Source organism: Mustela nigripes, chromosome 2, assembly GCF_022355385.1.
Source record: "Mustela nigripes isolate SB6536 chromosome 2, MUSNIG.SB6536, whole genome shotgun sequence".
NCBI lineage: Eukaryota > Metazoa > Chordata > Mammalia > Carnivora > Mustelidae > Mustela > Mustela nigripes.
The window spans coordinates 160,905,757-160,932,613 of NC_081558.1; the positions used below are offsets into that span (position 1 = coordinate 160,905,757).

Here is a 26,857-nt window from a genome sequence, read left to right on the forward strand (position 1 = left end):
GCACAGAGCCCAATTGTGTGGCTCAATCCCAGGACCCTAAGATCATGACCTGAGCTGAAACCAAGAGTCAATCCTCAACCAACGGAGCCACCCAGGCGCTCCTATAATTTCATACTTAAAATAAGTTTGGATTTATTTTTATCACAAAGGGATTAGTTTACCTGAATTTTTAAAATGTCTTATAATATTAGTTTGCTGAAAAGATAAGCTAAGATCACTTCCATATAATGTTTAAGGTGAAGAAAAATATAAAAGTTGTGCTCAACTAAACTGAATTGTAATTGTGACACACCTTTTCATACCAATGGTAATTATGTTCTGTGATGTGTCAGTTGAAGCATAATTTCCAATATCTTCAAGCTAGATACTTTTTTTCTTAAAGTATCTGGTTGTTCCAGATTTGACAAAAGACCATGAAGAACAAAAGATGGTGAAAATTTAAAAATTGTAGGTTTGCACAAAGGGAGCTTTATTTGACTTGGTTTATAATACTTGAAATAGTAAGCTATAAAAATGTAATAAAATGTTAAAATTATGGCAAAGCTTGCACACTTTGATGGGTTTATTAATAAAGTAATTTTTAAAAATGTAATGCATGTCAAATACCTTATAAACATAAAGCTAAAATGCAGTTACCTCTATTGAAATGACAGAATGATCTTGGAGAAATCAGCCTATTACCTATTACAAAAATAGGAGAAATAGCCTATTACCTATTACAAAAGGTAATAAAAGGTTATTTTTCTACATAGCCTGCCCAGGAAAGCAGAGAGATTTTGTATCTCACAGGATAAACTTTTTTGTTATATCCCTAAATATTTCAAATGAAAGTTCCTCATTTCCTAATGATTTAAGATTTCTTATTTATTATAAAATGTTGTTGCTTTATTCAGTAGATAAACTGCAAATATTCATTGTTCTCATGCATCCACAATCCTATATTAGTCACGTAATGAAATCTTCTCTAATTCATATTTGATTTTGCCTTCCCAAAATCGGATCTTAAATTCAGGGGAAAAAAAAATTTTCCAAGTTATCTTTTATACATGATCCATCCTTAAGTTTTCCCACTTGATCCCTGGGCAAGCACCAGATTTGTTCCTTAACCTTACAAAAAAAATGTCAGAAATAATTAGGTTTGCTATGCCCCTTATTTGTGAATAGCTCAATACCATCAAAAATAGCATAGGAAGATCTGTCAAATGAAATGAGAAGCTCAGCCTTCCCGAGGCTAATTTTGTAAGGGTAAAATATTATAATACAAACAATGTTCAGAGATGGCATACTTCACAGAGAGGTCCGGGTGTCTGTGAATGTCCTCAACGCTCTGTGATTCGTTCTCACCCTCTGGGGAAACACTGGTTAAATAAGACCAATGTCCTATGCACCGACAGAGGATTTTACCTCTCCTTCTTGCTGATTACTCTTCATGAGCTTAATCACAGATGAACCACAGACACTTACCCTTACCCTCACCAAGTGGTCTCCGCTTTCCTCTCACGGTTGCTTACACACTCTGCGGCTAGTTACAGATTAGAATGTGACTTAAACAAAGAGTCTCAGAGCCTGGTAGATAGACCTTTACCAGATACTCTTTTCAATCTCGAGATTTCAGAAACAGACTTGTGAGTAAAGGCTTCTGAGTTCTTAGCTGACACTGCATAGGCAAGCAGGAAACAGTACAAGGTGGTTAAACCAGGACTTCTTTTAGTCCACAAATAGATGACTTCATGAAATCAAGCTGATGACCCAAGATGCAAAGGAATAAGAATTCTATAGAACTCATCGAACTGATCCTGGAAATCTAATTTCCATATGTCTCATGGAAAATCATTGGCATTGTGTGTAATATTCTACTGTCTAAATGGGGAACATCTTTAGCATTCATCTCCATCTATCTCTAACCCTCAATTTAGTTGACTCTGATTTTGTAAACTAAAGGAAACATTCTTTCAAGGGTAGCTTCTTCTCCTTGGTCCCTCAGAATTCAGGAAGAAATATTTTTCCTAACTCACTTTTTTTTTTTTAGTTTTTTTTTTGTTTTTTTGTTTTTTTTTAAGATTTTATTTATTTATTTGCCAGAGAGGGACAGCAAGACAAGCAGAGGGAGTGGCAGGCAGTGAGAGAAGCAGACTCCCTGCTGAGCAGGGAGCCCAATATGGGGCTGGATCCCAGAACCCTGGGATCACTTCCCAAGCTGAAGGTAGAAGCTTAACTGAATGAGCCACCCAGGTGTCCCAGTCACTTTATTTTTTAAAAGCAATAACATTACTTGCATGGACCAATAAGAATCTCTCTTCCTTTTTACTGGGATGTAATTAGACAAACGGACTAAGCAACAGGGGCCAAAACCAAAGTGTCATATTTAAAAATAAGCCTCATTTCATTGAACATCATAAAGCCCATTATGAAGCAAAAAAGGGATCTAACTTTACATTTGGAGGCAATATCCATAAAATTCTCCCAAGAAATTGAACAAAGACCTAGTTTGTGACTTACAAGGCCCTGACCTGACAGGCAGTAAGGAAGGTCACTTCCTGGATTGTCAGGAACCTTCGTAGATTTGGGGAAACTGGAAGAACGAGAAATTCACCAACACTTAAAAGTGCTAAAGATGAAAACTGGAGGTGATTTTTGAGGTTAGTTTCCTGTCCTTGGAACAGAAGAGGAAATAATAGCATCTCAGGAAGATCACTGGAGTGAGGGAAGCCACTGAAATGCTCTCCTGGATTCCTTAATAAATTATCCAATAGAGCTTAACTTTCTGGCTTCACTAAGAGTAGTTGCTCAGGGATGAAGGGTACAGCCTACGGGACAGAGTCAATGGCATAGCTTTGTAAGGTGACAGATGGAAGCCACACTTGCAGTGAGCTTAGCCCAAGGTATAGATTTGCAGAATCACTATGTTGTACACCGGAAACTAACTTACCTAATGTAACCCTGTGTGTCAATTATACTATAATGATAATTTTTTAAAAAGTAAGAGTTGTTCATCACACTACAGAGCCAGATTTGCTATGCTGCATACAAGAAGGCTTATTCATATGCTAATTAAAACTTCTCCTGAACTGTCAATTAATCAAGCCCAAATACAATGCCTTTTTGTGACCATGAAAAATCTCTGTAAGATTATTTAAGATAACAAAGAAAAACTGTCCTACTGGAGCACCATCTAACAGAGCCACCCAAGGAATACAGAATTTTCTAAGGGTATGCACATTCGATTGCATTCACTATTACTGGTTAGGCTATCTGCAAGGATCGATACTGACTTATCAACATCTATGAGGGACACAAATGATTCTTTGTGTAAAATTCCAAACAGTTTTTGTCCTGGATAGATGCAAACGGTTTCTGCCCATTCGAATCCAAAGGTTACAATTTTGTTATCCTGTAGGGCATTACTCAGCTTGGTATGTGATTCAGAAATTTTACTCCAGCATACTTTCTTTTAGCAATGAAAATCCTTTTGATACTCTTATACTTTTGTAAATCAGCATTATCAGCCCCTGCTGCATCCCTCTTTAAGGAACAACTCAGCATTAATGAATTAAAGTAAACTCTCACCCTGTTCGTCCTAAGAAACACATAGGCAAAAAAGTCTACGCTTAAAAGAAAAGAGTAAGAACGCAGCAGTTTGCCCTCATTCATGAATGGGACTCTCAAGGGATAGTATCCCCCTTTCTTACTGTTTTCAGTATTTCCCACAGTCAGCAAAAATCCATTTTCAACAGAAAAAGACAACTCAAAAAACTTCCCTGGATGTGTACTTGGGTGTCACTGCATGGACTAGGAGACTCTGCAGAAGGGAATATGGGGGGGGGGGTACGCGTATGTGTACAGAGCAGGAAAAAGGCTGAGAAACATTTAGCTGACCTTTCAATTTTCTAGACCACTTGCTCTACAGAAAAGTTTACTGCCTAATTCCTAAACAGTCGTGATTTCCCCAATTACTCCTATCAGACCATGCCATATCAATTTGACGGCATCCGTAATACAAATCAGTGTTTACTCACTGTCTTAAAGAAAAGGTTGTAAGACTTATAAGAAATTCAGTAAAATTCACAACCACTCGGTTAGGTTTATCAGGAATCTACGCGTGAGAGGACTCCGAAGAGCCACGTAATCTAACACTAGGTACAGGTAGGCCTTCAAACGCCCCCACGCGACCAGCCATAGGGACTGAGAAAGGGAAGGACAGCAGAATTCTAGAAAGACAAAGCAGTGTCTGGGGCACGTGGAGCTCCTACAGGCCTCCAAGTGTGTCTCCAAGAAGCTGCTCAAGGGAAGAGTGAGGTCAAGTCGGATGAGGATTACCAGTCGCTCCATCTCCTGCTCCCTGAGTCTCTCCTCCCTCTGCCGCCGGTGATAGTCCATCAGGTCATCGCGGCCGGAAATGGAGCTGATGCTGCTTTTCCTCTCCCGGAGGATGGGCTGGGGAGTTCCTGAGGCCTGTCGGAGGCTCTCCAGGTCAGCGTCATCGAACTCGACAGACCCACAGGAGAAGTTCCTCCTGGCGGCGAACGTGTCCCCGGGAGGAAACGAGTGCCCTGGGCCGGGCCCGGAGTAGGGAGCCCTGTCAAGGTCATCAGAGGTGCAGGAGGAGGCGGAGGCCAGAAGCATCTTCCGAGCCACTCGAGGACTGGCAGGGACGCTGAGGGTGGAACTGACGTAAGGATGCCCCTCCGATGCGGAGGGCTTATAGGGTAAAGCCCCTGAGCTCAAAGAAGAAAAATTCAGGTAATTGTCATTGTCTATGATGCTATGAGGTAGATCCTTTTCCCCCAGTTTCGTTTGTTTGGAATTGCCCAGAGAGTTTCTGGGAGGCAAACTGAGGGGCGTCAGCTGGTTGTCGGTGGCCCTGTGTAACCTGGGGAGAGAGCGGCTGTAGGCTCCCATGTGACTCAGGCTGCTGCCCGAATACTTCCTGGTTCTTAAACTGATGTTTTCAGACGCCGGCTCCTTGTGTCGGCTCAGCTTGGGCTGAAGGGTCAGGTTGTCCTGGATGCTCATTTTCCTGGCTTGCTTTGGGCTTGAAGGCATGCTTGCCGCCCCCGATCTGCTGATGGGAGAGGGGCTAGTGTCGCTCAGGGAACTTCCATTCCACATGGTCAGGAGGGAGCCAGACACCTTTCGGCCTTCCAGCCCCCCGAGAAAGTAGACATTGTCATGGGATTTATTCCTTAAGCTGTATTTGGAATAGGGAGGCTTCTCTGCGAGCCTCAAGGACCTTTCGCTGTCCCGGCCAGTATAATGATCAAAGTCCGCTCTCCCAAGTGGGTACCCACTGAGGGAGGGGGAAGTGCTGAGGAGAGGGGTGGGCGGTTTCACGGAAATACTTTTGTCAGTTCCATCACAGGAGAACTGCCTGCTTCCCTGGATTTTGGCCAGTGAGGGGCTGCTCCTGACATTGGATCCCAGAGGGGAAGGGCTTCTCTTAGCAGCCACAGGTTGTGAGAGGGTTAAGTAAGAGCCCGAATAGTCTCCATTGGCTTTAAACCTTAGGCTGGAGGAATATTTCTTTGGACTCAGGCTCTCCATCATGTTTGGGGAATTGTCCTCGAGGGAATTTGCCACAAAGCTGCCCTCTAAGCTACCATTCTGTAAATTGAGCGGATTCTGCTTGTGGCTGTGCTCTGCCATGATCTTGTCGGAATCTGTAAAGGGGGAAAAAAAAAGAAAGTTTTACTTAGCAAAGAAGATTGAAAAAGACCAAGATGTACTTGTCAGCCTACATCTGAACAAACAGCCCTGCCGTCTGATGTAATTAACAAACATGACGTAATCAACAAACACAAACCCTGTGTTAGTAATAAATCTCATTAAACTACTGTAAAATGAAGAACCATAACACTGATTTGGAGCGGGGGCGGCAGGGTGCACCTGAGTGACTCTGTCAGTTAAGCCTCTGCCTTTGGCTCAGGACATGATCCCAGGGTCCTAGGATCAAGCCCCAACGTAGCGCTCTCTGCTCAGTGGGAAGTCTGTTCGTCCCTCTCATTCTGCCACTGCCCCTTCTTGTGCTCTTTTTCTCTCAAATAAATAAATAAAATCTTAAGAAGAATAAAAAAAAAGAACACTGATCTGGGATGCTTTTTGTACAAAAGAAAAATAACTCAAGAGGCCATTGATGATAGTTGAGAAGAACAAATGCCTAACAAAGTACAGGTGAGGTTTTTCCATAAAAAAGACAATGTCCTGTTAGTGTCCTGGTCCTCGATGGACCACCTGCTTCTTGAGCAGCAGCCAAATACCCAGTGTGGTGATGCAACGCACCCTCCTTTGGACGTCTCTGCTAGAATCATGAACTGCTCAGAAGTACAGTCCTGCAGAGACAAAATTCACGTTCTGGCACACAAAGAAAGTTTCACATTACATACTGATCAGTAACGTGAGTGTCAGAAGATGACCCTTTAAAGAGGTTGTGAGAGTCACGTTCTCAATAAAGATGTCATCAAGTTCGTGCATCCATCAGAAGAAGGCAGGTAATTGAGGAAACAGAGAAAACAGGGTTCCCAAAACTATTGCCATGTCAAGGTCAGGAGGCAGGATTTAAAACCTGAAACTGAAGTATTCTTCAAGTTCCAGGTCCCCTAAATGAATCATGCTCATCCTTGATCTCACACTCTGTCTCTTGTGGAAACACTTTTATCTCTTCTTTGTACCCATGTGAGCCCACCCATTCTTCACGGCTCAGATTCAGATTCTATCCTCCATGCTTGCAGTTTCTTTAAAAACGTATGCACCCAGAAGAGTATTTTTGGACTCCAGTTTGAATTGCATTAACTTAAGAAACTAAAGTTTTAGGTTATGAAAACATACTTTAAATACAAATTATCACTGCAAATGAGAAGGCTTGTGTTTGTACCTGATAAAAATATGTATTCTGCAGATTATCATCAAAGCAAAGACACAGTTTTAAACACTCTCATTGAACTTGGGCACTGCTGAGATCGTCCAACACCTCAGGCTCCTCAGACACTATGTATTACAACTCTGGTCTCTGTATCGGCAGAGTCGCTCATGGTGAGTAACCAATTTTATAATGTGCTTGTTTCCATAACGATACCACAAATTCAAGGAAGAGGGTAAGTGTAGTACTTCCATCTCATCTCCAACCTCTCCTGACTCCCACGGACCCACTGGTGAGACAATCAATGAACACTAGCTTTCAATTTCTGTCACAGCCTTCCCCCCACGTCCTAGCCAGAGATCAGGGACTTTGCCTTCCTTGCTCAGCTTTGCAGACTTCCTCGGCAGATTCACGCAGTAGAGTAGGGAATGGCTTCCTACCCAGGCTGGGACCAAGTAACAGTCTGGGTGCTTAAATCCTAGATGGGCTAAGTACTGATCAACTTGTAAAGCTCAGTTTCCCCCAATAAACTCTGCTTGGGGTTCTCTACCCTCCAGCCCAAATTCCTGCCTTGAGGGATTAAAACCATGATTATCTTTTGGAGCAGACCTTAAAAAAAAAAAAAAATTGAGACTCTCCTTTAGAACTGCCTCCCAGATGGAATCTGGTCCTACAATCTGGCCTTTGTCAGATCTTTCAGTCTTCAGGGTCAGTGCCATCTCTGCTCCCAAGCCAAATATCCCTTTCAGCAATTGCCTATGACCACCAGCTATGACCTTGAGAGCAACACAAGCCTGGTTTCAGACACACCTCCCTCTGTCCCCTTGGAGGACTGAAATCAAGATGACCTCCAGTCATGCTCCCCTCTGTTCTCAACAGACTTCTTTCCGCTTGGTCGGCCATGCTGAAATTTCAGCAAACCTTGGCCAATTCCCTCAAGTTAAATATTTTCTAACTGAAGAAACAAGGAAAAAAGGGGGCCATGAAGACATTACAGTGCTATTTATTATGGGGCGGGGAATAACCCAAATATTTATTTTATTTCTGCTTTATTGAGGTATGACTGACAGATAAAACTGTAAGATATTTAAAATGGACACTATGGTGACTTAATGTACATTATGTTATGAATGGCGTCTCACCATCCCGTTAGTTAACACATCCATCACTTCACAAACACGTATGTGTGTCTGTGCGTGTGTGTGAGAGAGAGAGAGAACGTTCAAGTTGTAAATGAGTTGGCACAGACTTTCAGCTACAAGATGGGTATCTGAGGATCTAGTACAAAACTACACTACACTGTAGTTGAAAACATTGTTACATCACTGAAATTTGCTAAGAAAGTAGAACTTAAATGTACTTAGAAATACTTCACTTTTAAGTCGATTACGTTCTCATTTTTCCGAAGCGCTTGTCCAATTGTTGAGCCAGATATTAACTCTTCTAAAAAAGCTTCTTGGTCAGACTAACTTAATATGTAAATATTTGACGACTTTAACATTTTCCCCAGCTCTTCTTCTTAATGGCTCAGGCATAGCATTAAATCATGCAAATTTACCCATTCCATACTCTAAGCATCTGAAAAACTAGAAAATCAAGCACAATGCCTTTCCTAATATGAGTAAAGTGAACAGAGTGATTACAAGACAATTCTCAAAAGTCTGCTGAACATAGCTTGTAAAGTAATTTTAGCATCCTCATCTTCTAAAAAATGTAGTTAACATACTGGGTATTTACCCCAAAGATATAGATGTAGTGAAAAGAAGGGCCATCTGTACCCCAATGTTTATAGCAGCAATGGCCATGGTCGCCAAACTGTGGGAAGAACCAAGATGCCCTTCAATGGACGAATGGATAAGGAAGATGTGGTCCAAATATACTAGAGTATTATGCCTCCATCAGAAAGGATGAATATCCAACTTTTGTAGCAACATGGATGGGACTGGACGAGATTATGCTGAGTGAAATAAGTCAAGCAGAGAGAGTCAATTATCATATGGTTTCACTTATTTATGGAGCATAACAAATAGCATGGAGGACAAGGGGAGATGGAGAGGAGAAGGGAGTTGAGGGAAATTGGAAGGGGAAGTGAACCATGAGAGACTATGGACTCTGAAAAACAATCTGAGGGTTTTGAAGAGGTGGGGGGTGGGAGGTTGGGGGAGCCAGGTGGTGGGTACTAAGGAGGGCACATATTGCATGGAGCACTGGGTGTGGTGCAAAAAACAATGAATACTGTTACACGGAAAAAATATTTAAAAATTAAATTAATTAATTTTTAAAAATGTAGTTAACAGTATATATATTTGAAGTGGTTCTGCTTACTGTGCTGAAAAATCTAAAATCCCAGCAGAAAGTTCTAAGTATTTCATTCATTCAATGGTTCTCAGGTGCCCACCATGTATCAGATACTGACTTAGGTATTAGTGGCACTGGCGAACATTCCTGTTCTCTTTTCTCAGAAACAAAGAGGTGTTGCTCTTGCTCCCAGGGTCATAGTCGTGTATGGCTATGTTTCCTGCTTTGATCAAGACACTATGAGAGAAAGTGACATGTCAGTTCCAAGCTGAAACACGAAGGGCTGGGGCATGATTCACTCTTTCCATCCCCTTGCCAAGATGCCTAGCATGCATCCAAGTTTATCCAGACTTTATTAGCCTATCCCCCTCAATGAGGACACCGTGAAACAGGACCCTTGCCAACCCAAGACTGTCTTAAGCCACTGAGATTTGGGGGTTGTTAGCTACTACGAGGGTGTTAATCTTCCTTAAGTTCTTACCATAAACTAGGCTTTCAGCTGGCCACTGGGAAGTATGTGGTCATAGACCACTTCCCGCCTTTACACAGTTTATGATCCAAAGAGAAAGCCACTCATATGAACAAATGATTGCCATACAGGGTGACACGTACCTTTACAGAAAACTGACTGATGCGCTGGTAAAGGATAAAAAACCAGTGAGAGTGGGGAGTCTATGGAAAACATGGTGGAAAGAAATGACAACAAAGTCTAGTCCCCTGAAGGAAAGGGAATCTGATGAGTACTATCTGATGGTAGCATAAGACCACTTCAACACCTAAAATTCCGTGTTTTTAAGGGTATAAACAAACTCCCAAGCCCATCAGAGGTTATGCTACTTGCATATGCAGCAAATATCCTGTCTCCGATGGAATTAATAACAAAAATTGTGTAAGGAAAAAGTTATGGTTATTTTCTATATCATGCTCCTTTTTGAAAAAAAAGTCTAGTACGTAACTCTGCTAAGATGAACTGTATTTAATAATGATGCATTTCTCTCTCATAGTAATCTAAATCGTTACCCCTTTCCACCACCATATATGATATGCCCTCAAGGGTCCCAGCCATTTGCCTAGCCTGAGAGTGGTTTAAATTGGAAAGCAACCTTCCAACAATTTAGGATATTTTAGACAAGGCTACAAAAGGAAATCCATGAGATATTAGAATAGACAAGAAGAAAATTAAAGTCAGTTAGTGGGGAGACTTTGGTTTTTAAGATAATGTATATAAAATGGGAAACAGAGCTAAGTTAGAAGAATTCCCACAATGTGCAGAGACAGCAATCCTGAAAGCAAGCCAGAGCACACGTGATTAAGTAGAAGTCAAAAATTAAACAGTGAGCCCAAACACTGCGTTTTAAATATTTACTCTGTGAACAGCACAGAGCTGAAGGGTTTAACACCTCATGTCAAAAATGGATGTTTAAAAGTTTGATTTTCTTAAAGAGTATAGTTTTTCTGTTTTCTCCTAATAAAACTGGTCAGGTCACTATGTATAAAGCAAATAAATTCTATTTTGGTATGGGAAACAAAAAGCTTAATTTTTGATTCAGCCATCTAAGATGATGATGTCATTTCAGATAATAAACTATGTTACTATATTTGAACTTGTTTACAGTTGCAAATGCTACTTAATAACCCAAATAAAATACTAACAAATTCTCTTCCTTCTTCATTTGGGGAAATAAAACGAGAGAATACCAAACTACTACAGACTTCTCACTGCATTATAGGGTGCTAACCCTTGATACGCCTCACCTCCTCACACAAGCTTTCCTCAAACAGTTTGGTTGGCCCAACAAAATGCAATACCAAAATACTGCAACACAGTAGTTGCTGAAAAATTCAGCTTTATAGACTCTGGGAAAGAGGCAAGCAGGAAATTTGCAAATAAGAAGCCATATTTGAGAAACATGCAACATTTCTCCCCCATACATACATACTTGTAGGGGAAAGTCAAGTATGATGTGGATGGAAGAATGTTCCAGAGAGTATCTGAAGGGATATTCATGTTTGAAACGCTAGTTTTTCAGTTCAATCTCACTGGGTCTGTTAAGGTTATGTAAACATTTGGCTGTACATGTAAAAATTTATCACCAAATACAAATATAGAACTGACTCATTTTCCTGAAGTTTGGTTTACCTGCCCTAGCTGAGTGCATCTGTATACTTGTCTCAACTTGGTATCTTTTAATTCCACCAATCAATTCAACTCAAAAGGTAAAGAATCAGCTGGTGCCCTTTCTGAGCCTGGGCGTGACAATCATGGCAGATTGTCCTTCCTTCCCTCCTTCCAGAGTATTCTCTTCACTGCAGGTGAGATCGCATAAGTGGAAGTTTAGAAATGGGGAAAGCACAGGAGGACGGAGAACGGTATCAGCATGTCCTTTGAAGGAGGATGAAATCGTGAGCAAGGAGGGGAGAGGCGGGAAGGTAGAGAACCCAGTTGGGAGAGTTTGGGTTTAATGAATTCCCTGGAAATGAGGGAAGGATTGTTGGGACAGGAACACTGCAAACAGAATGCATCAGAGACCACAGCTGAGTAAGAACTAGGATGGTGGCAGGTAAAAGGCAAGTGTTGTCAAAGAGGGAGGGCATGGCGGAGAGCGATCTGCACTGACATGTGTGAAAGGGGAGGCAGGTGAGGAAGGCTCATTTTTCCAACCTGGCTTCTGGGTCTACACTGATGTGTTTATTTTGGGTTTCCTAAACATCTTATGCAAACAAAAAGAAGTCTTAGGGGAATTGTAAAATGACTGCGTTGTTACTATAGAAGCAAGAGTCCTGAGGGCTTTAGAAACTGTGTCTATTACATGCATATCCACAGAATGGGCGTGGAGAAGGGGAGAAGGCATCTGGTGCCCGTCCGAGAGAAAAGACAACACTGGGAAGTCTAAACAGGAAAGAAGTTAATGTGTGTTAACATTTGGGCTTACTTTCCAATCCATAAATTTAATCCCCCCAGAGCTCCTATTATTTTATCACCTGAAATGTACATCAGCTCACTGTCAATTAGAAAATGCCAGAAGTCATGAAGAGATCTCCGGAAGATTGCACAGAAACTCACAGCACTTTTTCCCTAGAGAAGAAAATTATGTGAAAAACTAATCTCGAGGATCGTGTTGGTAAGTTTTTTGGTAGCTCCTTTCCTCTCTGACACAGTTCTGGCATCTGTTTTGAAACAAGGGTTCTCCAGTGCCCTTTACACTCAGTAACAATACAGTGAAGCTGACCCCGTTGAAACTGTGTCACCAGCTGTGATTTTACAGCTCTGCAATGGCCAGCGCTGGAGGGATCTAGGTTTCAAGAGGCTGAAAACACACTCAGAAAGGTAAGTTTTAAGAAACAAACAAATTAACATAAAATGTGTGTTGCGTTGCATTGCACTGCCTTGCGTTGTGTTGTGTTAAGGGAGAAGGACTTACAGTCTGGTCCATATAAATGCAGTTATCCAGAAACCCAAAACAGTTTGGAGGGGTCCTTAACTATATGATGCATTACTTGTCGTCTGACGCTGTCATGCACAGACACTTCTTAGGGTCACCCAGGACAGCAGGGATTCATCAGTGGAGGACTGGCGGAGCAGGACAGACCATGGGAGAGTGGAGACTGCTTCATATAGCTGGGAAGAGGTGAGGATGTAGATTATGGAAGCAAACTTAGAAAAAAATAATAACCCTCCAAGATCAGGAAGGTATCGATGAAAATTTCTACCTTATTAAAAAGTCTGAGTCTCCACTGTGCCCTACACAGGCCCATGGAGATTGGGGGCTGGCTCAGGGCACCTCTGCTGTCGCAGACCACGGCTGACGCTGGTGTTCAAAGCTCTTCCAGAACACTGGTGGTCCAGGGGCTGGTCTCTTTCAGCGCTGATGTTTACAATATGGCGAGGTTATAAATAAAGCAAGCACTGATGACATGTAATTGAATTCAGACACCAGCGTAGAGCAGTCCCTCAGAAGCAGTGCCATTCTTTACAGGAATTCTAGGGAGGAGGGGTATTCCTGCCGCAGCAGATGGGGCTGGAGGGGGAGCTTTGAGAGGACGAAAAGGGAAAACCGGGAAATCTATTTCAGCCTCAAACTCCAAGCTTAAGAATGGAGAACAATGGATACAAAACCTCCCTCTTTTTCCACTAATCTCAACAAGAAAACATGATGTGTGGGGTGGGGGTGGGGGCAGTGGCTAACGAGAAGCTTCAGGAACAAGCACTTCCTTCTCTAGCCATATTCTTATTTCAGGGCCCCGAAAGCAGCCATTCCCCCCACGTCCCCCATCCTCTGTTATCCAAACACCATCCTCACTGAAATCAGTGCTCTCCGCTCTCCCTTTCACAAACATACCCTCCTTTTGAACAAATATTTCCTTTCATCACTAAATCCTTCTCGGTCTCCTCCATCTCTGCAAACAAGCCTCACCTCTCCACTCAGCCCTACACCCACAGGCAAACACCTCCTCCCCGCAAATATCCCCAGACCCTGTCTGCTCCACAGATGGCCCTCCACACACAGTGTCGGCGAGCATCCCGAAATCATCATCTCAGCACTCATCTCCTCATCCACCACTCCCTCATCCCACGTCCTAAACTCTGCTCCTTTAAACTCTTGCTCCTCACTCAAGCTTTTCTCTCCCAGTGCAGACAAGAAAAACACCTCTAGTAGTAGACCGAGTACCCTTCTTGTTCTTTTTGCAAATAAACAGAGCAGCCAGTAGATTCCCACTCCTCTCCCCTTGCACCATGTTCTTTGTCATTTAAAGATCTGCCTATTTCGGGGCACCTGGGTGGCTCCGTAGGCAAAGCATCTGCCTTGGGCTCAGGTCATGATCCCAGAGTTGTGGGATCAAGTTCCACATTGGGCTCTCTGCTCAGCCGGGAGTTTGACTCTCCCTCTGACTCTTGTGCTCTCTCTTGCTCTCCCTCTCAGGTAAACAGATAAACTCTAAAAAAAAGGAAAAAAAAAAGGTCTGCCTATTTGAACGAAATCATTATTATCCATTAGACACACACACACATGGGTTGATCATCTCAAAGGAGGATATTTTCATTTTCCTGTAAGATCCAAAAAAAAAAAAGCAGTCACACAGGAATTAATGTATTTTGAATGGCAGAGTAAGGAGGTTCTTTTGTCTCTGCAGATGGAACCCATTCACAGGTGGCTGTAAATCTTAACCGCGGGCAGTTATGCACCCACACCCTCACAGACAAGCATGACACAGACATGCCCACGGCAGCAGGAAACACACGAAGGCTCGCCAGGACTGCCAGGGAAGGCTCCCCAGAACTGAGACAACTCAGGGCCCCCTTGCAATTGGCCGGCCGGCAGGGGGACCCACAGCCGGGCCGGGGAGAGAGGTGAGGACCATGGAATGGCTGACATGACTTCTCAGGACACCGATCACACAGTTTCTCTCTTGGTCCGCTTTGGTTTTGCTTTTGAAGCTTGGCTACATTATATTCTTGAGTCACCTAAGTAGTCAGGGAAACCATTAAAGAAAGATCAGAAGCATCAAATACTCCTGGAGGGAGGACCGAGCACAGATGGGAGCAGTGAGCGATGAGGGGTAATGAGGACATGTAACGCAGCTGGAAGGAGTGAGGACAGAAAGTTAGAAGGAGTTCCAGCTCCTTCCTATCACAATAAAGGAGGCTAACCCCACGTCACCGATCCCTTCTGTCATCTCTCGCTGTACTGAAGTCTAAGCTCTGTCCAAAAAAGAACTCCACACGGTATTCCAAGGTTCCTAAAAGTAATCACAACCTACAGCAATAGCCCTACTTTAAATGAGGATCTTTATCTCCTGAATCAGAGGCTATTTTCTGGAAGTCCAGAGGGTTATATGGGAATACAAATCTTAGAGGACTGCAGCGAAGAGTTTTAGTAAAACATCAAGTAGGCGGATTTGAATAAAAATTTGTGCGAGTCCCTTCAATGAGACTTCTTGGTACGAACTTTGAAATATTCCTTAGAATCTCCAAGGAATTCGGCAGCACGTTTCCTGTGACGGCTCTCTCCAGCCGGTGAGGAAGGCAGGCAGGAGGCAGACCACAAAGCACAAACAACCTCAAAACACAGATGGGCCATTCAGATTCTTTTCCCACCCACAAAACCCCTGACTTGCACCTACATCCTCAAGATGTGACTTTTACCGGTTAGATTCACATCAGTGTTCATGCCGGTATTAAAGCAGCTTTAGCAATATTTTTAAAAAGAGACAATATTAATGCAATAAACATTTACATACATATATTATAAATTCAGCTCAACACAGTGACGTGGTAGGAAAGGTCTCTAATTAAAAACATGCTGTCTCTGATTACAGAAAACACAAGGCCGAGGAAATATAATAACCACCACAGAGATGCTATCACTTAAATCTAGAATATGGGAAAGGCTACAAAACAACAACAACACATCCCAGTATCTTCAACCAGCATATGGCAAAGGAAAAAAAAAAAGAACAAGAAAGAGAGGGAGCTGTTCTGGATTAAAGGAGACTTGGGAGACATGCCAATTAAATGTAATGCATAGGCCTTATTTGAATCTTGTTTTGAACAGTCCAATTATTAAAAAAATTTTATGAGATAAAAAGAATCTGGACGGTGACTAGAAAATAGATGATATTGTAAATGTTATTTTTTTAGGTGTACTAATAATATAGTTATTTTTAAAAAGCCCTAATCTCTTCAAGTTATTTTAAATTATTTATGAACGAAATAGTATAGTGTTTAAAATTTGCTTTATAACAATCCATGTTTTGGGGGAAGAAGTAAGGTCTACAGATGAAGCAAGCTTAGGATCACATATGGAAGGTACGTGAGACTTCACTGTATTATTCTGTTAACTTTTGTGTACGCTTAAAATTTTCCATAAGAAAATACTTAAAAGGTAAGATGTATGCATTTTGAAAATCAATATGAATAAAAATATATGAACAAATATTGACTTAAAAATAACACTGGTTCACTTTACAAAGCATCGTGGGGTCCTATCAGTGGCTTCTACCTAATTTTTTTAAAGTATGAAATATTAACCCTCTATCATATTGAAGCTCTTAAAATTAGCTCTTAAAAGCTAATTTTTTTAAACACATGGGGTAAATTTGAAAAAAAAATGCATTGTCCAGATTCCAAGGGTCAGGCGGTTACATTCAGAATGCTTGCTAGATAATGCTAGGTGCAGTAACTAAATTTCACCACTAAGTGTGCCCAAAGAAGAACCATCTCCTCAGAAAGTTAAAATGTAGAAGTATTCACAAAAACTGCCAACCTTGCTATATCTTGAAGAATGTGAGCCTCAAAAATACTTTAACACACACACACACACACACACACACACATGCCTTATTACAGATTTGTGCTAAGAGAGACTGACAAGCTTTATAGATAAATTAGGTTCCTCCCTCTTTGAAAGTGAGAGAGTTAGAAGAAATTTAGACTCATATTTTTCAGAGTTCTTTATAGAATCCTAAAACAGTTTCAGGTCAGGATGAAGATTCCTGAAATCTCCCCTCCCCCCAAATCCAATGTTTCCAGATGTTTCTTTTTTCTGATCGTTGGTATAATTCATTCCTGGGTTGAATGATTCTGACTATAAACCTGGAAGAGTCCTCCTCTGTTATGTTATCACCATAGTGAAGATAAAACCAGAGAAGTGGGGGGGACTCGGGAAATAGCTAAACTGGGGGTCATGTCTGTGTGTGTGTGTGTGTGTGTGTGTGCACGCGCGCGCGCACAGCTTACTTCAGATTCGTGTCCCAAAGTAGGGGGTCCTCCAGGAAAAAGCATCCTTCAACTCAAGGCCAATTCCAAGCAAGAAAGATGTTGACCTTGGGATCATATTGGGATAAAGATGCTCTCTCTTGATCCTGAAACCACCATTAGGGACTTGAACTGGAAGCTGAGAGTCTAAGGGACCAAACTTTGATCTTTTTACCACCCTGTCCACATTCCAGTCTACTGATCAAAATGCAATCTCTTAAGAGTCATCTTTTAATCTTCCAAAGTAACATTCCCTAAATCCCCAAACACTACATTCCCCATTCTCTTACCCAAAATTTATGAACTGGGAATAGTCAGAGCTTAAGTAGGCTTAGGAGAGATGAAACAAACACAAGGTAACCACATCTTCCAAAGTCGTGTTTTTCCCTTCAACTCAAAAACTGAGCAGATGGATTTCAAAAATGCCATAAAGTAAACAAAATGAAATGGTCATGACACCATCTCCTCATTACTTAATGGTTGATTACGTAGAGTGGGTATTATAAGACACTGCTTTATTATAATAATAAATAAAGACCAGTTATTGCTTGGGAGGGAAAGAGAAAGGACTTGAACCAGCAGAGATCCATAATCAACTAACTAAATTCAATTTAATCAATGCTGTTGTTTATAACTGTGACCAAAAGACCTAATAAAGGAAATGGTTTCATTAGGATGTTATTTTTTTTTTTTTGTAATGGCCAATCTAGTACAGAGAACACTGGACAGGCTGCCAGGGGCATGAGTCAGGAGACCCGTCCTAGTCCCGGTTCTGCCAAAATCTCCAGCAGAAGCAGGAGCCAGAGCAAGTCACTTTGCCTGTCTTCACCTTGTCTTAGCAGAGGCTTCCCATATTTAAAATGGTAAGGGCGACCTGGGTGTTCTTCCTGCTCCAGCTTTCTAGACTCACGGAGATGCTGGTTCAGTAACACAGGAGTGCCAGTTCTACAACGCAGGAAATGGAAATGACCACAGAACAGAAACATGTTTTAGTGATAAGGTGGCAGCGACCTAACTGGGAAAAGCTTGCCCCCACGCTGTTGCCCATGACATTCCAAGGGCATGGTACATTGTTTCAGCATAACATAGTGGGAAAAAGGCCCAGTCAGAGCTATGTTAATGCAATATCAGGGTACTTGATTCAGCATGATGTATAAGAAATACTTGCTCTGCACTCCCATAGCTTGCCATTTCCTTAAAAAATCTTAAGTTGTTTTCGAAAACCTACTTCTACGATGACGTTAGCAGCGTGGCAGCCAGACATCACTTCCCAGTCTCCCCTGAGTATCTATTGGCTCTGAAGCACTATTCATGCTGGGTCTGAACTAGTCGAAAGAACACAGGAGCAGGCTTTCCTTTGCTTTAACTGTCCTTGCTTTAGTACTACAGTGGTCAAGAAATACATCTAAGAAAAATCTTGTAACCTTTAGCCTTTTTCTATTCCATATGCTAATTCCACAAGCATACTGCCATCTGGAGAAGTCACACACAATGTGCAAACCAAATATTCCAAGATGATCAACACTAATTTCCGCAGAACTCCAGAATTAGCAGCAAGTCTTAGAAAAGGCCGACCCTGCCTGAGGTAATGATATTAAATATTGGCATGCACAAACTTTTCCTTTCCCTTAATTTGTAAAGTAAGAAAAAGCAGTTTGTCTAATAAATCAACTTCTACACACTAACCAAAACGTCTCTTATAAAAAAAACTCTCAAAAACTTTTCCATGTGACAGCTTGCACTCTAGATCTTATCTGTTTCTTTGTATAGCAAGCTTCTCCAATCCCTGATTTTCCTGTCACATCTCAATAAAATGATTTTTAAACCTGGGTTTCTTTTCTATTATTGACCATTAGCTGCTACAGCTATAGTCACATGTCAGAAACATCCCTAAATATCATGAAAACAACTGTGTGTAAATTAACCCCTAGAAGATTCAAATCCTGTGTGATGGAGACAAGTTCTTCTCTGTTTATCCTGAAGAGATCTGACAACCTGAGCTACCGTATTTGGTCTCATTCACTTTCAAAAGACGAGTCATGTTACTCAATGCCAATAAATATTTCCAAGCAACAGTTATTTAAAACAAAACAACATAAAAAACATCTTCTCCTCCCATCGTCTGAAAAAAATGAAAAATAAAAAAGGGGGATCATGGGAGGGGCTGCTACTGTTCTTTATTGTGGTACCTGCAGGCAGCAGACCCCTTTAAAAAGTCCTCACTTTCAAATCATTTCTAAATATTCTACTGTGTGCTTGGCCTTGAGGTGCACCCACTGGCTCGCTGTTGAAATAAGAACAACTTACCTCAGCACAGTTCAGAATTCCCACCTCTCCCAAGAAAGGCATATGAAAAAAAGTTTTCCTAATGCCCAAACCTCTGAAACTAGAGCATTATTAACTACCACGGCAGGATCACTTAGCACACAGAACTAGAATCCGTAATCACAAGCCTAATGACTAAACGTCGAAATGTAAATGTTAGCATACAAATGTTTGTCACTGATCAGGCCATATGGACACGGCTCTTCTGATAATTCCAAGCTCACTGAGATAACACCTTTATACAAGCAGCCATTCACAAATGCCCTCCTTTTTAAACTCTCCTAGGAAATTAACAATAGCTTTATGCTACTATCGTGTTCTTCCCCATTAGGTAAACAGATGGAGTGGTAGAGATGGGGGTATAAGAAAGCACAATGGCACAGGAGTTAGATTTGACTTGCAGGTCCTGCACTATTCAGGCAAGTTGAGTGCATCATGGGCAAAGGAGTCGGAGAAGAGGATTTCTTTTTATTTCCAGGATTCTTTTGTCTCACTTGCCCAAAGGATAGCCGAGCTCCTAACCCAAGCCCTGTGCAATCACAGTTATCATAGATAGCCATTCATCATGAGAATTTCCCCCCAAATTGCCCCCATGTGTGCTCATTTCCTTATATACCAGGTGTCTTTTTAAACCCCATACTCAGGAGGCCACTCTCATTTCCCTTTTGTCCAAGACAACTCTATCCATTCATATACTCTACTCTTAACCCATAAGGCAGGGAGGGACCAAAAATCTCAAATGTTCTGTTTTGTACCTGGATTCAAAAGCAGCATCTGCTGTGTTTGTGAAACCATCTGTTGCCCACTTTGCCGAGGGAAGGACGGTGCAAGCATCACATGTGGAGTGTCACAGGTCACACAACGGAATGATTTCCTTCTTCGGGCCAGCACACCCAGAGTCTGATCCACTGCCTCCATGGCTGACGCTACTCTCCTCCAGTCAAGGGTTTATTTATTTCCTCATGGAGAATGGTACCTCTAAACTCCAAACTCTCACGACGGGTCAGGTCCAGGATTGAGTTTTTTGGTCTGTTTGTTTGTTTATTACAGTGGCTTGAATATCAATTTCTAAATTCTCTAATTCTGGGTTATACCCAGAACTACATCTGCCACAAACTCACTTGAGACCTTATGAGTCACTAATCTCTGGACATCTCTGTTTTCACATCTATAAAATAAGAAGGTTGAACTTGGTTATCTCTGAGGCTCCCTTGTGCCCTAACACTCCCAAATTCTGTGATTTTTAAATGAACTCCAAGTTGTCTGTGAACACAAGTTCCTTCACATCTTTGGTATACTGAGGCTCTTAATGCCAAGGGTGAAAGAATCTGGTGCTGACGAAAAGGATTCTACGACATGGTCTCTTTGTGTTTAACTAGAACACAGTTGGTTTCCTGAAGAGCCAAAGTAGACTAAGATCCTTAATCTTATTAACATTTGCCCATGAGGTAATGAGCTAGTATTTTAGAGTATTATTCTAGAGCAGTTCTCTAGATTTGGGAGCTGAAGAATTCTTTGGGTGTGTTCTGTGTACTGTAGCATATTACACAGCAGCTGAGGCCTCTACCCACCAGATGCAGCCCAGCTGGCAAGCAGGGATGTTCCCTACCTCCAGCTGGAACAGCCAAAAAAAGTTTCCATACATTGGCCAATTTCTCCTGCCTGGGGGTCGGGGGAGGGCGTGCAAAATCTCCCCTCATCCTCAATAGAGAACCATGGCTGTAATGGGTATTGGGGCTTGCAAATAAGGCACATCACTCAAAAGTTGTTTTTGTTTCACATGGGTGATACATTGTTAATAAGTCAAGCACACCAAGACCTAACAGTGAGATTTTTAAAGCACATGTATTCCACTTGAAAGAAGTACAAAGCTCCGCCTTTACAAATCATTCATAGCAGGCCTCCCTGCAAAGGGTTGAGAACTAGCACACAAAATCATAACCTCATCTGCGCTTTTCACAGGATCTTCCCCAGTATGCTCCAGAATCAACTCTTGGCTTACAGACTTCAAAACAGCACTTTGAAGAGAAGGAAAACCAGTGGTTTGCTTTGATCAGTTTGGCTTTTTCTTTCCTCTCTTGTGCAAAAGCCAGTAAATAAGATGTTTCTGAAAAGGTTGCTAATGAGTTCTGGCTTTGGTCTAGATTCTTGAAGATAGGGGTTAGCAAACTCTTAGCTCAATTTCCCAAGTATCTTTCCTCCACCACTTCAAACAGAGACACCCCCTACGGTCAGTCCTCTGCCCAAAGAACAGCAGCTACCAGCTTCGTGAGACAGACTGAAGGCTGCAAACTGCAATCATTACTCCTCTTAACCAAACATCTCATTTTCCCACTGGTGAGAAAGGCTGAGATTTGCAAACCTCTGGGTCTCAGAAGGTGAAGGCTACGCTAGTCGAAGGAAACACCCATTTTAAACGTTTTCAGGACTTTACAGAGTTTCTTAAGTACATACAGCGCTTGTACTTCAAAATGTCTGTACATTAAAAATGTAAAGTGAAAAAGAAACACTTTTAAAGGACTAAGTGCAGGGTATGAAAAGGGAAACGTGAATAGACACAACTGTTACTTTTCAAAGAACTCAGCTCTTTATTCAAACAAATATTTACACAATTGAGGGCAATGGTACCAGGGATATAGCCATTCTGGTAAAATAGTGGGCAACTCTAGAGGTTTATTTATCCCAAATCCAGCTACTCTGTTGCTATCCTACCAGGAAGCAAGAATTCAAGTGTACTCGGGGCAAAAGTTTAACCCTCTGAAACTGAACTTCATTTGGATCTCTCCCAGCTGAACTCCAATAATGTCTGAATCTCAGGGACGGATCTCAAACACCTCAATTAAGCCAAACTAGGATGCTTCAAGTTACACTCCAATAGTTGAAAGAAAGTATCTGCAACTTACACATTTCTAGAATGAAGGGAAATATGGCTGACAAAAAAACTTATACTGAAAGGAATCCACATTTGTGCAACTCCTCTCCGAGTTCCACTCCCAGGCGCGTTTGGCAGTGACTAGTCTTGCATTCTAGAACTCTTGAGAGCTACTTCAGAGCTGCACAAGGAAGACTTCTAGGGATCAGGGCAGGGCCAGCCAAGAGTATTTCCAGCCCCCAGCAAGTCTACCAACTTAAAAGGCTGCAGGCAGAGTTCCTTCTTTTACATAAGAAAGGTAGATGCGCAGGCTTTGGAAGCCGGCTGGACTTCAGAAGCTCTAGCAAACAGGACACCTCTACCCTGGAAGGGACAGCCTGTCAGCCTTTTAATTTCCTGGCGGTGGCGGGAGTTAGCCAGGTCCTCCGCGCTTCAATAAGTGATGACTGCTAGTGCTAAGTTACTGAAAGCACCAGCAAACATTTCAGCTGCGCCTCAGCCCTGCCCGACGCGGGCTGAAACGGGGGTTCAGAAAATTCCCCAACGCCTGCAGCCTCTATCTCTTGGGGTACAGAGACCGCCATATCACAAACTTTGGGGGATCCAAAGCCAAGTCGGAATCTGAGGTTCTGCGCGGCTCAAACTTGTGAGCCGCACTCTTGAAACAGTGGAATCACAGAAGGGCAGCTAGCCAGATATTTGGGGGTAGGAAGGGGTCGTTTCCGAATCCCACGCCCCACACCATCCAGCAGCAGACCTTCTCTTTCCTCCGCGCACCGCGACAAAGCAGCTTTCCACCGCAGATCCCAATCCCTCTCTCGTCGGTCATTCCAGAGTTCTGGAAAGTTGCCTCCGGTCCCCCCAGATCTCGCCCGTTCCTTACAATCGCTTCGTGAGATTTCCCCCTATCCCGACACTCCCTCCCCAGGATGCTCGCCAGTAGGGTCCAGTCACCACCCGGGGTTCAGGCCCCCCAAAGCTGCTCGGCCAGGTTTCCGCTAACCCCAGTCCGGGCTTTTGTCCCCAGAGCCTGCAAGAGAAGCAAAGCAACTCCGCGTCCCCGGCACCCACTCACCGTCTCATCTTTCCTCGAGCTGCGGCTCTCCACCGGCCCCGTCGCCCTCTCGCCTGGCCCCCGACCCCTGCCCTCCCTCCGGCCCCCGGCCCCCGACCCCCGATATCCGGCCCCGTGCGGGGCCCAGACGCAGCTCCAGCCGCAACCGTCCGGCCACTCCGGACTCGCCGTGCGCAGTCAGCGCGCCCCTCCTGGGCCCGGGCGGCCACTGCCTCCTCTCCGCCCCCAACCCTCCGCCGCGCAACCGGCGGCGACCAACTCGGCGCGGGGGAGGCAGCGCCCCCGGGGAGCGGCCCGGACGCCCGCAGCCGGCGCGCCCCACCCCTCCCGGCCCGCCGCCGCCCCCTCCTCACCTGGCGCGTCGGCACTGCCGGGTCTCCGCGGCCAGGGCGGGAAGGCGCGCTCGGTGCGCCGCGGCACCCTGTGCGGTCCCCCTCCCGCCGCGGTGGTGAGCTCCGCGCTCCACGGTTCTGTGCCCCGGCCCCTGCGCAACCACCGCGCGGGGCACCCAGCGAAATGGGGCAGTAAGTCAGAGAGCCGCCCAGCTTACGGCGCTTTACAGTTAGGGCTTTTACTACCGCTGGAGGAGCCCGACTGTTCGCCCCATCACCCCGCGCCAGTCCGCAAAGCCGCCTTTACAGCAGCGCACTGGAGACGTTTGTGGCAGGCTTTCCTTTTCCTTTTCTTTTTTCCCCTTCCCTTCGCTTCCTTTCCTTTCCTTTTCTTTATTCTTTTCGTTCCTTTCTTCTTCTTCTTTCTTTCTTTTTCTTTTTTCTTTTCTTTTTTTTTACGGTCTGGACGAAGGGCGGGAGGGTACACGTCCTCCGGTGATGATTTCCTCACCCGCTTTGGAGTTTCTACTGGGAAACTCCAGGTGACCACGCCTCACCTGCTCCCGACGGCTCGCCTGGGGGCAGGTACCTGACGCGTCAGAAAAGCAGCTTCGTAAAATCTGTGGGGCACGGCCTCACCTAGGGGCTGAGGATTTGGAACTAACTCATTCTGACTTCCCTTCGGTCATTTTTTGAAAGTCTGTTTTTTTTTTTTTTTTTTTTTTTTGAGTTGCTGCAACCAGTGAAAAGAAGGCTGGCTGGTGTGAACGTCCTCCAAAGGATGCTTCCGAGGAAGGCAACGAAGCGGACCCAGGGCAGTCCGCAGTGCATCTGGGCACGCGGGAATGTGAGCCTCTGCCAAATTCTGAGCCCGTCTCTGGGGTTACGAAGATGAAGGCCCTCAGCCTTCAAGGAAGCCTCAGCAGCAGGGAAGAGAGTACCATGAACTGTGGACTTTTAAACATATGCTCAGTGTGGCTTTGGGGAAGCTGCTTTAGCTCCCAGTGACATTTTCTTCATCTACAAGTGTAGTAATAATGATACTGATATTGAAAGTCGGATAATAAGCTTTTAGATAATGTAGGCAAGGTATCTGTCACCGTAAGTGTCCTAGTAGTCATTCAACAAATGGCTTATTTCATGGAATTTTCATTCATGCAGGTGAAAGCCTGGTTTCTAATTTCAGGGAGAAGCTCATCTATGAACTGCTTGCTGTTTTATAGGCCTTTTTTTTTTTTTTCTTTCCTCTCCTGGCTCTCTGCTGCACAGAAACATACAGGGGTCAATCCAACCAGTAAGTGCTCTAGCAGATCTCTCTTCTCTCACATCATCAATTTTCTCCCTTTATTGGCTCATCTCCTTCCACATAAAATCATGTTATGTGTCCCATCTTAAAAACAAAAAACTCCCTCTTGAATCCACTTCCCGCACCAGCCACTTGTCTTTTTTTTTTTAGCTCGACTGCAGCAAAATGCCTTTTAAAATATGTTGAGAAAAGCTGTCTCCAGGTTCTGTCCTCTCATTACTCCAGCCAGGCTTTTGCTTTGCCCATGTCACCAGTCCTCTTCTTATGGAGATCAAACTCCCGAGTCAAAAGGTCTCTCAGTCTTTACCCCACTTGAGCTATCAGCTGATAGCTGATCATTTTCTCCTCCTGGAAATGAGTTTGACGTCCACCACATCTTATTTTCACGGTTTTGTTCCTAACCTTTGCTCCTTGTCAGTCTTCCTTCCTGGTCCCTTTTCTTCTCCCGGCCTCTGAGCAGTGGAGTGAGTACCCGAGGTTCAGACTTTGGTTCTCTTGTCTATCCACACTCACTCCCATGGTGAGTTCATCCTGTTTGTGGCAGTAATTACCACCTGTATGGTAATGACTCTGAAATCTTACCTCCGGCTGGGCCATCTCCCCTGAACTTCAGGCTTCAGGCAAGGCCCACTTGGATGCTTACAGGGCTCCTCCCACTTAACATTCCCAAACTTGAAATCCTGAAATTCCTCCCTCCACCTCCCTGACCCTTTGGGGGTCCTGTCCCAACTGAAGTCTGACTCATATCAGGCCTAAAACCTTGGTGTTATCCTTGACCTTTCTATTTCTCTTGCATTTCAAATCCAATCCATCAGGAAATCCTTTTAGCTCTACTTTCACAATGAGTCCAAAATTCAACTACTTACCACCTCCACTCTTATCACCACCCAGGTGTAATCTACCATCATGTCTTCACTTTGATTACCCTCACCCTGTTTCTACTTTTGCCCGCCCTGTGGGCTCTCCTCCACACAGCGGCCAGAGCAATTCCTTTAAACATTATGGCAACTCATATCACCCCATCCTCGAAACCCTCAGTGACAACAAAAGCCAGAGTTCCTAGAATGACCCAGAAGGAGAACACATGATCTGCCCTTCTCTGACTTCAGCTCCTACTTCCCCCACCTCACTCACTTAGCTCCTGCCACCAGGGCCTCCTCAGTATTCCTAGACTGGTTTCCTGGACAGGTATACTTCCATCTCAGGGCCTTTATGCTGGCCTCTCTGCCTGGATTTGTCCCCTCCCCCAGCCACCGTGCTCCCTCACTCCCTCACTTCCTTCAAGACCCTGTTCAAATGTCACCGTGTGCCTCAGGCCTACCCTGACTACTCTAATTAAAATTAAACATGTGTTCTTCATACCAGTAAGCTTTCTTTATTCTTTTATTGACAGAGTTTTTACCTTTTATAATATTATAAAATGTACTTTTAGAATTATATTTATTGTCGGACTCTCCTCACTAGAGTGTAAATTCTGTGCAGGCAGGGATTTCTGTCTGTTCTCTCCAGTGACACATCCCCAGTGCCCCTGAATGATGCCTGGCTTGTAGTATAAATGATGGCTTTGACCCAGAGCACTATGGTTGCAAACATTTTCTTGCCCAGAATGATGCCACTCAACCAGACAGACGTTTTAGAGACAAATTGTTCTCCCCCCAAAGGGTCTGAAGAGTATGTCTATCAACACAGCACACCTAGAATGACAGTATTTAACAACATGCGTGTCTGAGAAAAAATAGCTAACGTTCCCTCAGAGCAACAATTGCTGTATATACTAAGTGCTCTCCCAAATATATTACAATGTTAGTTTATTCCTCTAACAACCCTGTCAGGTAAGTACTATTATTACTAACAACCCTCTGAGGTAAGTATTATTATTACTCCCATTTTATGACTGAAAAAAATGAGGCACAGAGGAGTTAATGGTCACTCAGTTAATAAGTTTGGGTGGAATCGGAATATTCACAGAGGCAGGATGGTGTTAGGGTCCATACTCTTAAATACTCCCCTCTGTCTCTTGTTTGGGTAGGATGATATGTC

General features: G+C 43.5%; 1 protein-coding gene across 17 annotated transcripts in view; it reads right to left on the reverse strand.

Moving 5' to 3' along the window:
* The window catches only part of PHLDB2 (pleckstrin homology like domain family B member 2), a 220,868-nt gene that overhangs the window by 81,172 nt on the left and 112,839 nt on the right, over positions 1 to 26,857 (reverse strand). For 14 of the 17 annotated variants that reach the window (XM_059392001.1, XM_059391998.1, XM_059391997.1 and 11 more), the window contains one exon: positions 4,318 to 5,657. The exons of 1 other annotated variant lie outside the window; for it this stretch is intronic. In XM_059392001.1, the coding sequence (XP_059247984.1) occupies positions 4,318 to 5,657 (1,340 nt within the window). Of the gene's footprint in view, positions 1 to 4,317; positions 5,658 to 23,179; positions 23,242 to 23,532; positions 24,522 to 26,857 lie in introns of those variants that run through there. 2 more of the 17 variants (XM_059391994.1, XM_059391996.1) reach the window with 2 other exon arrangements.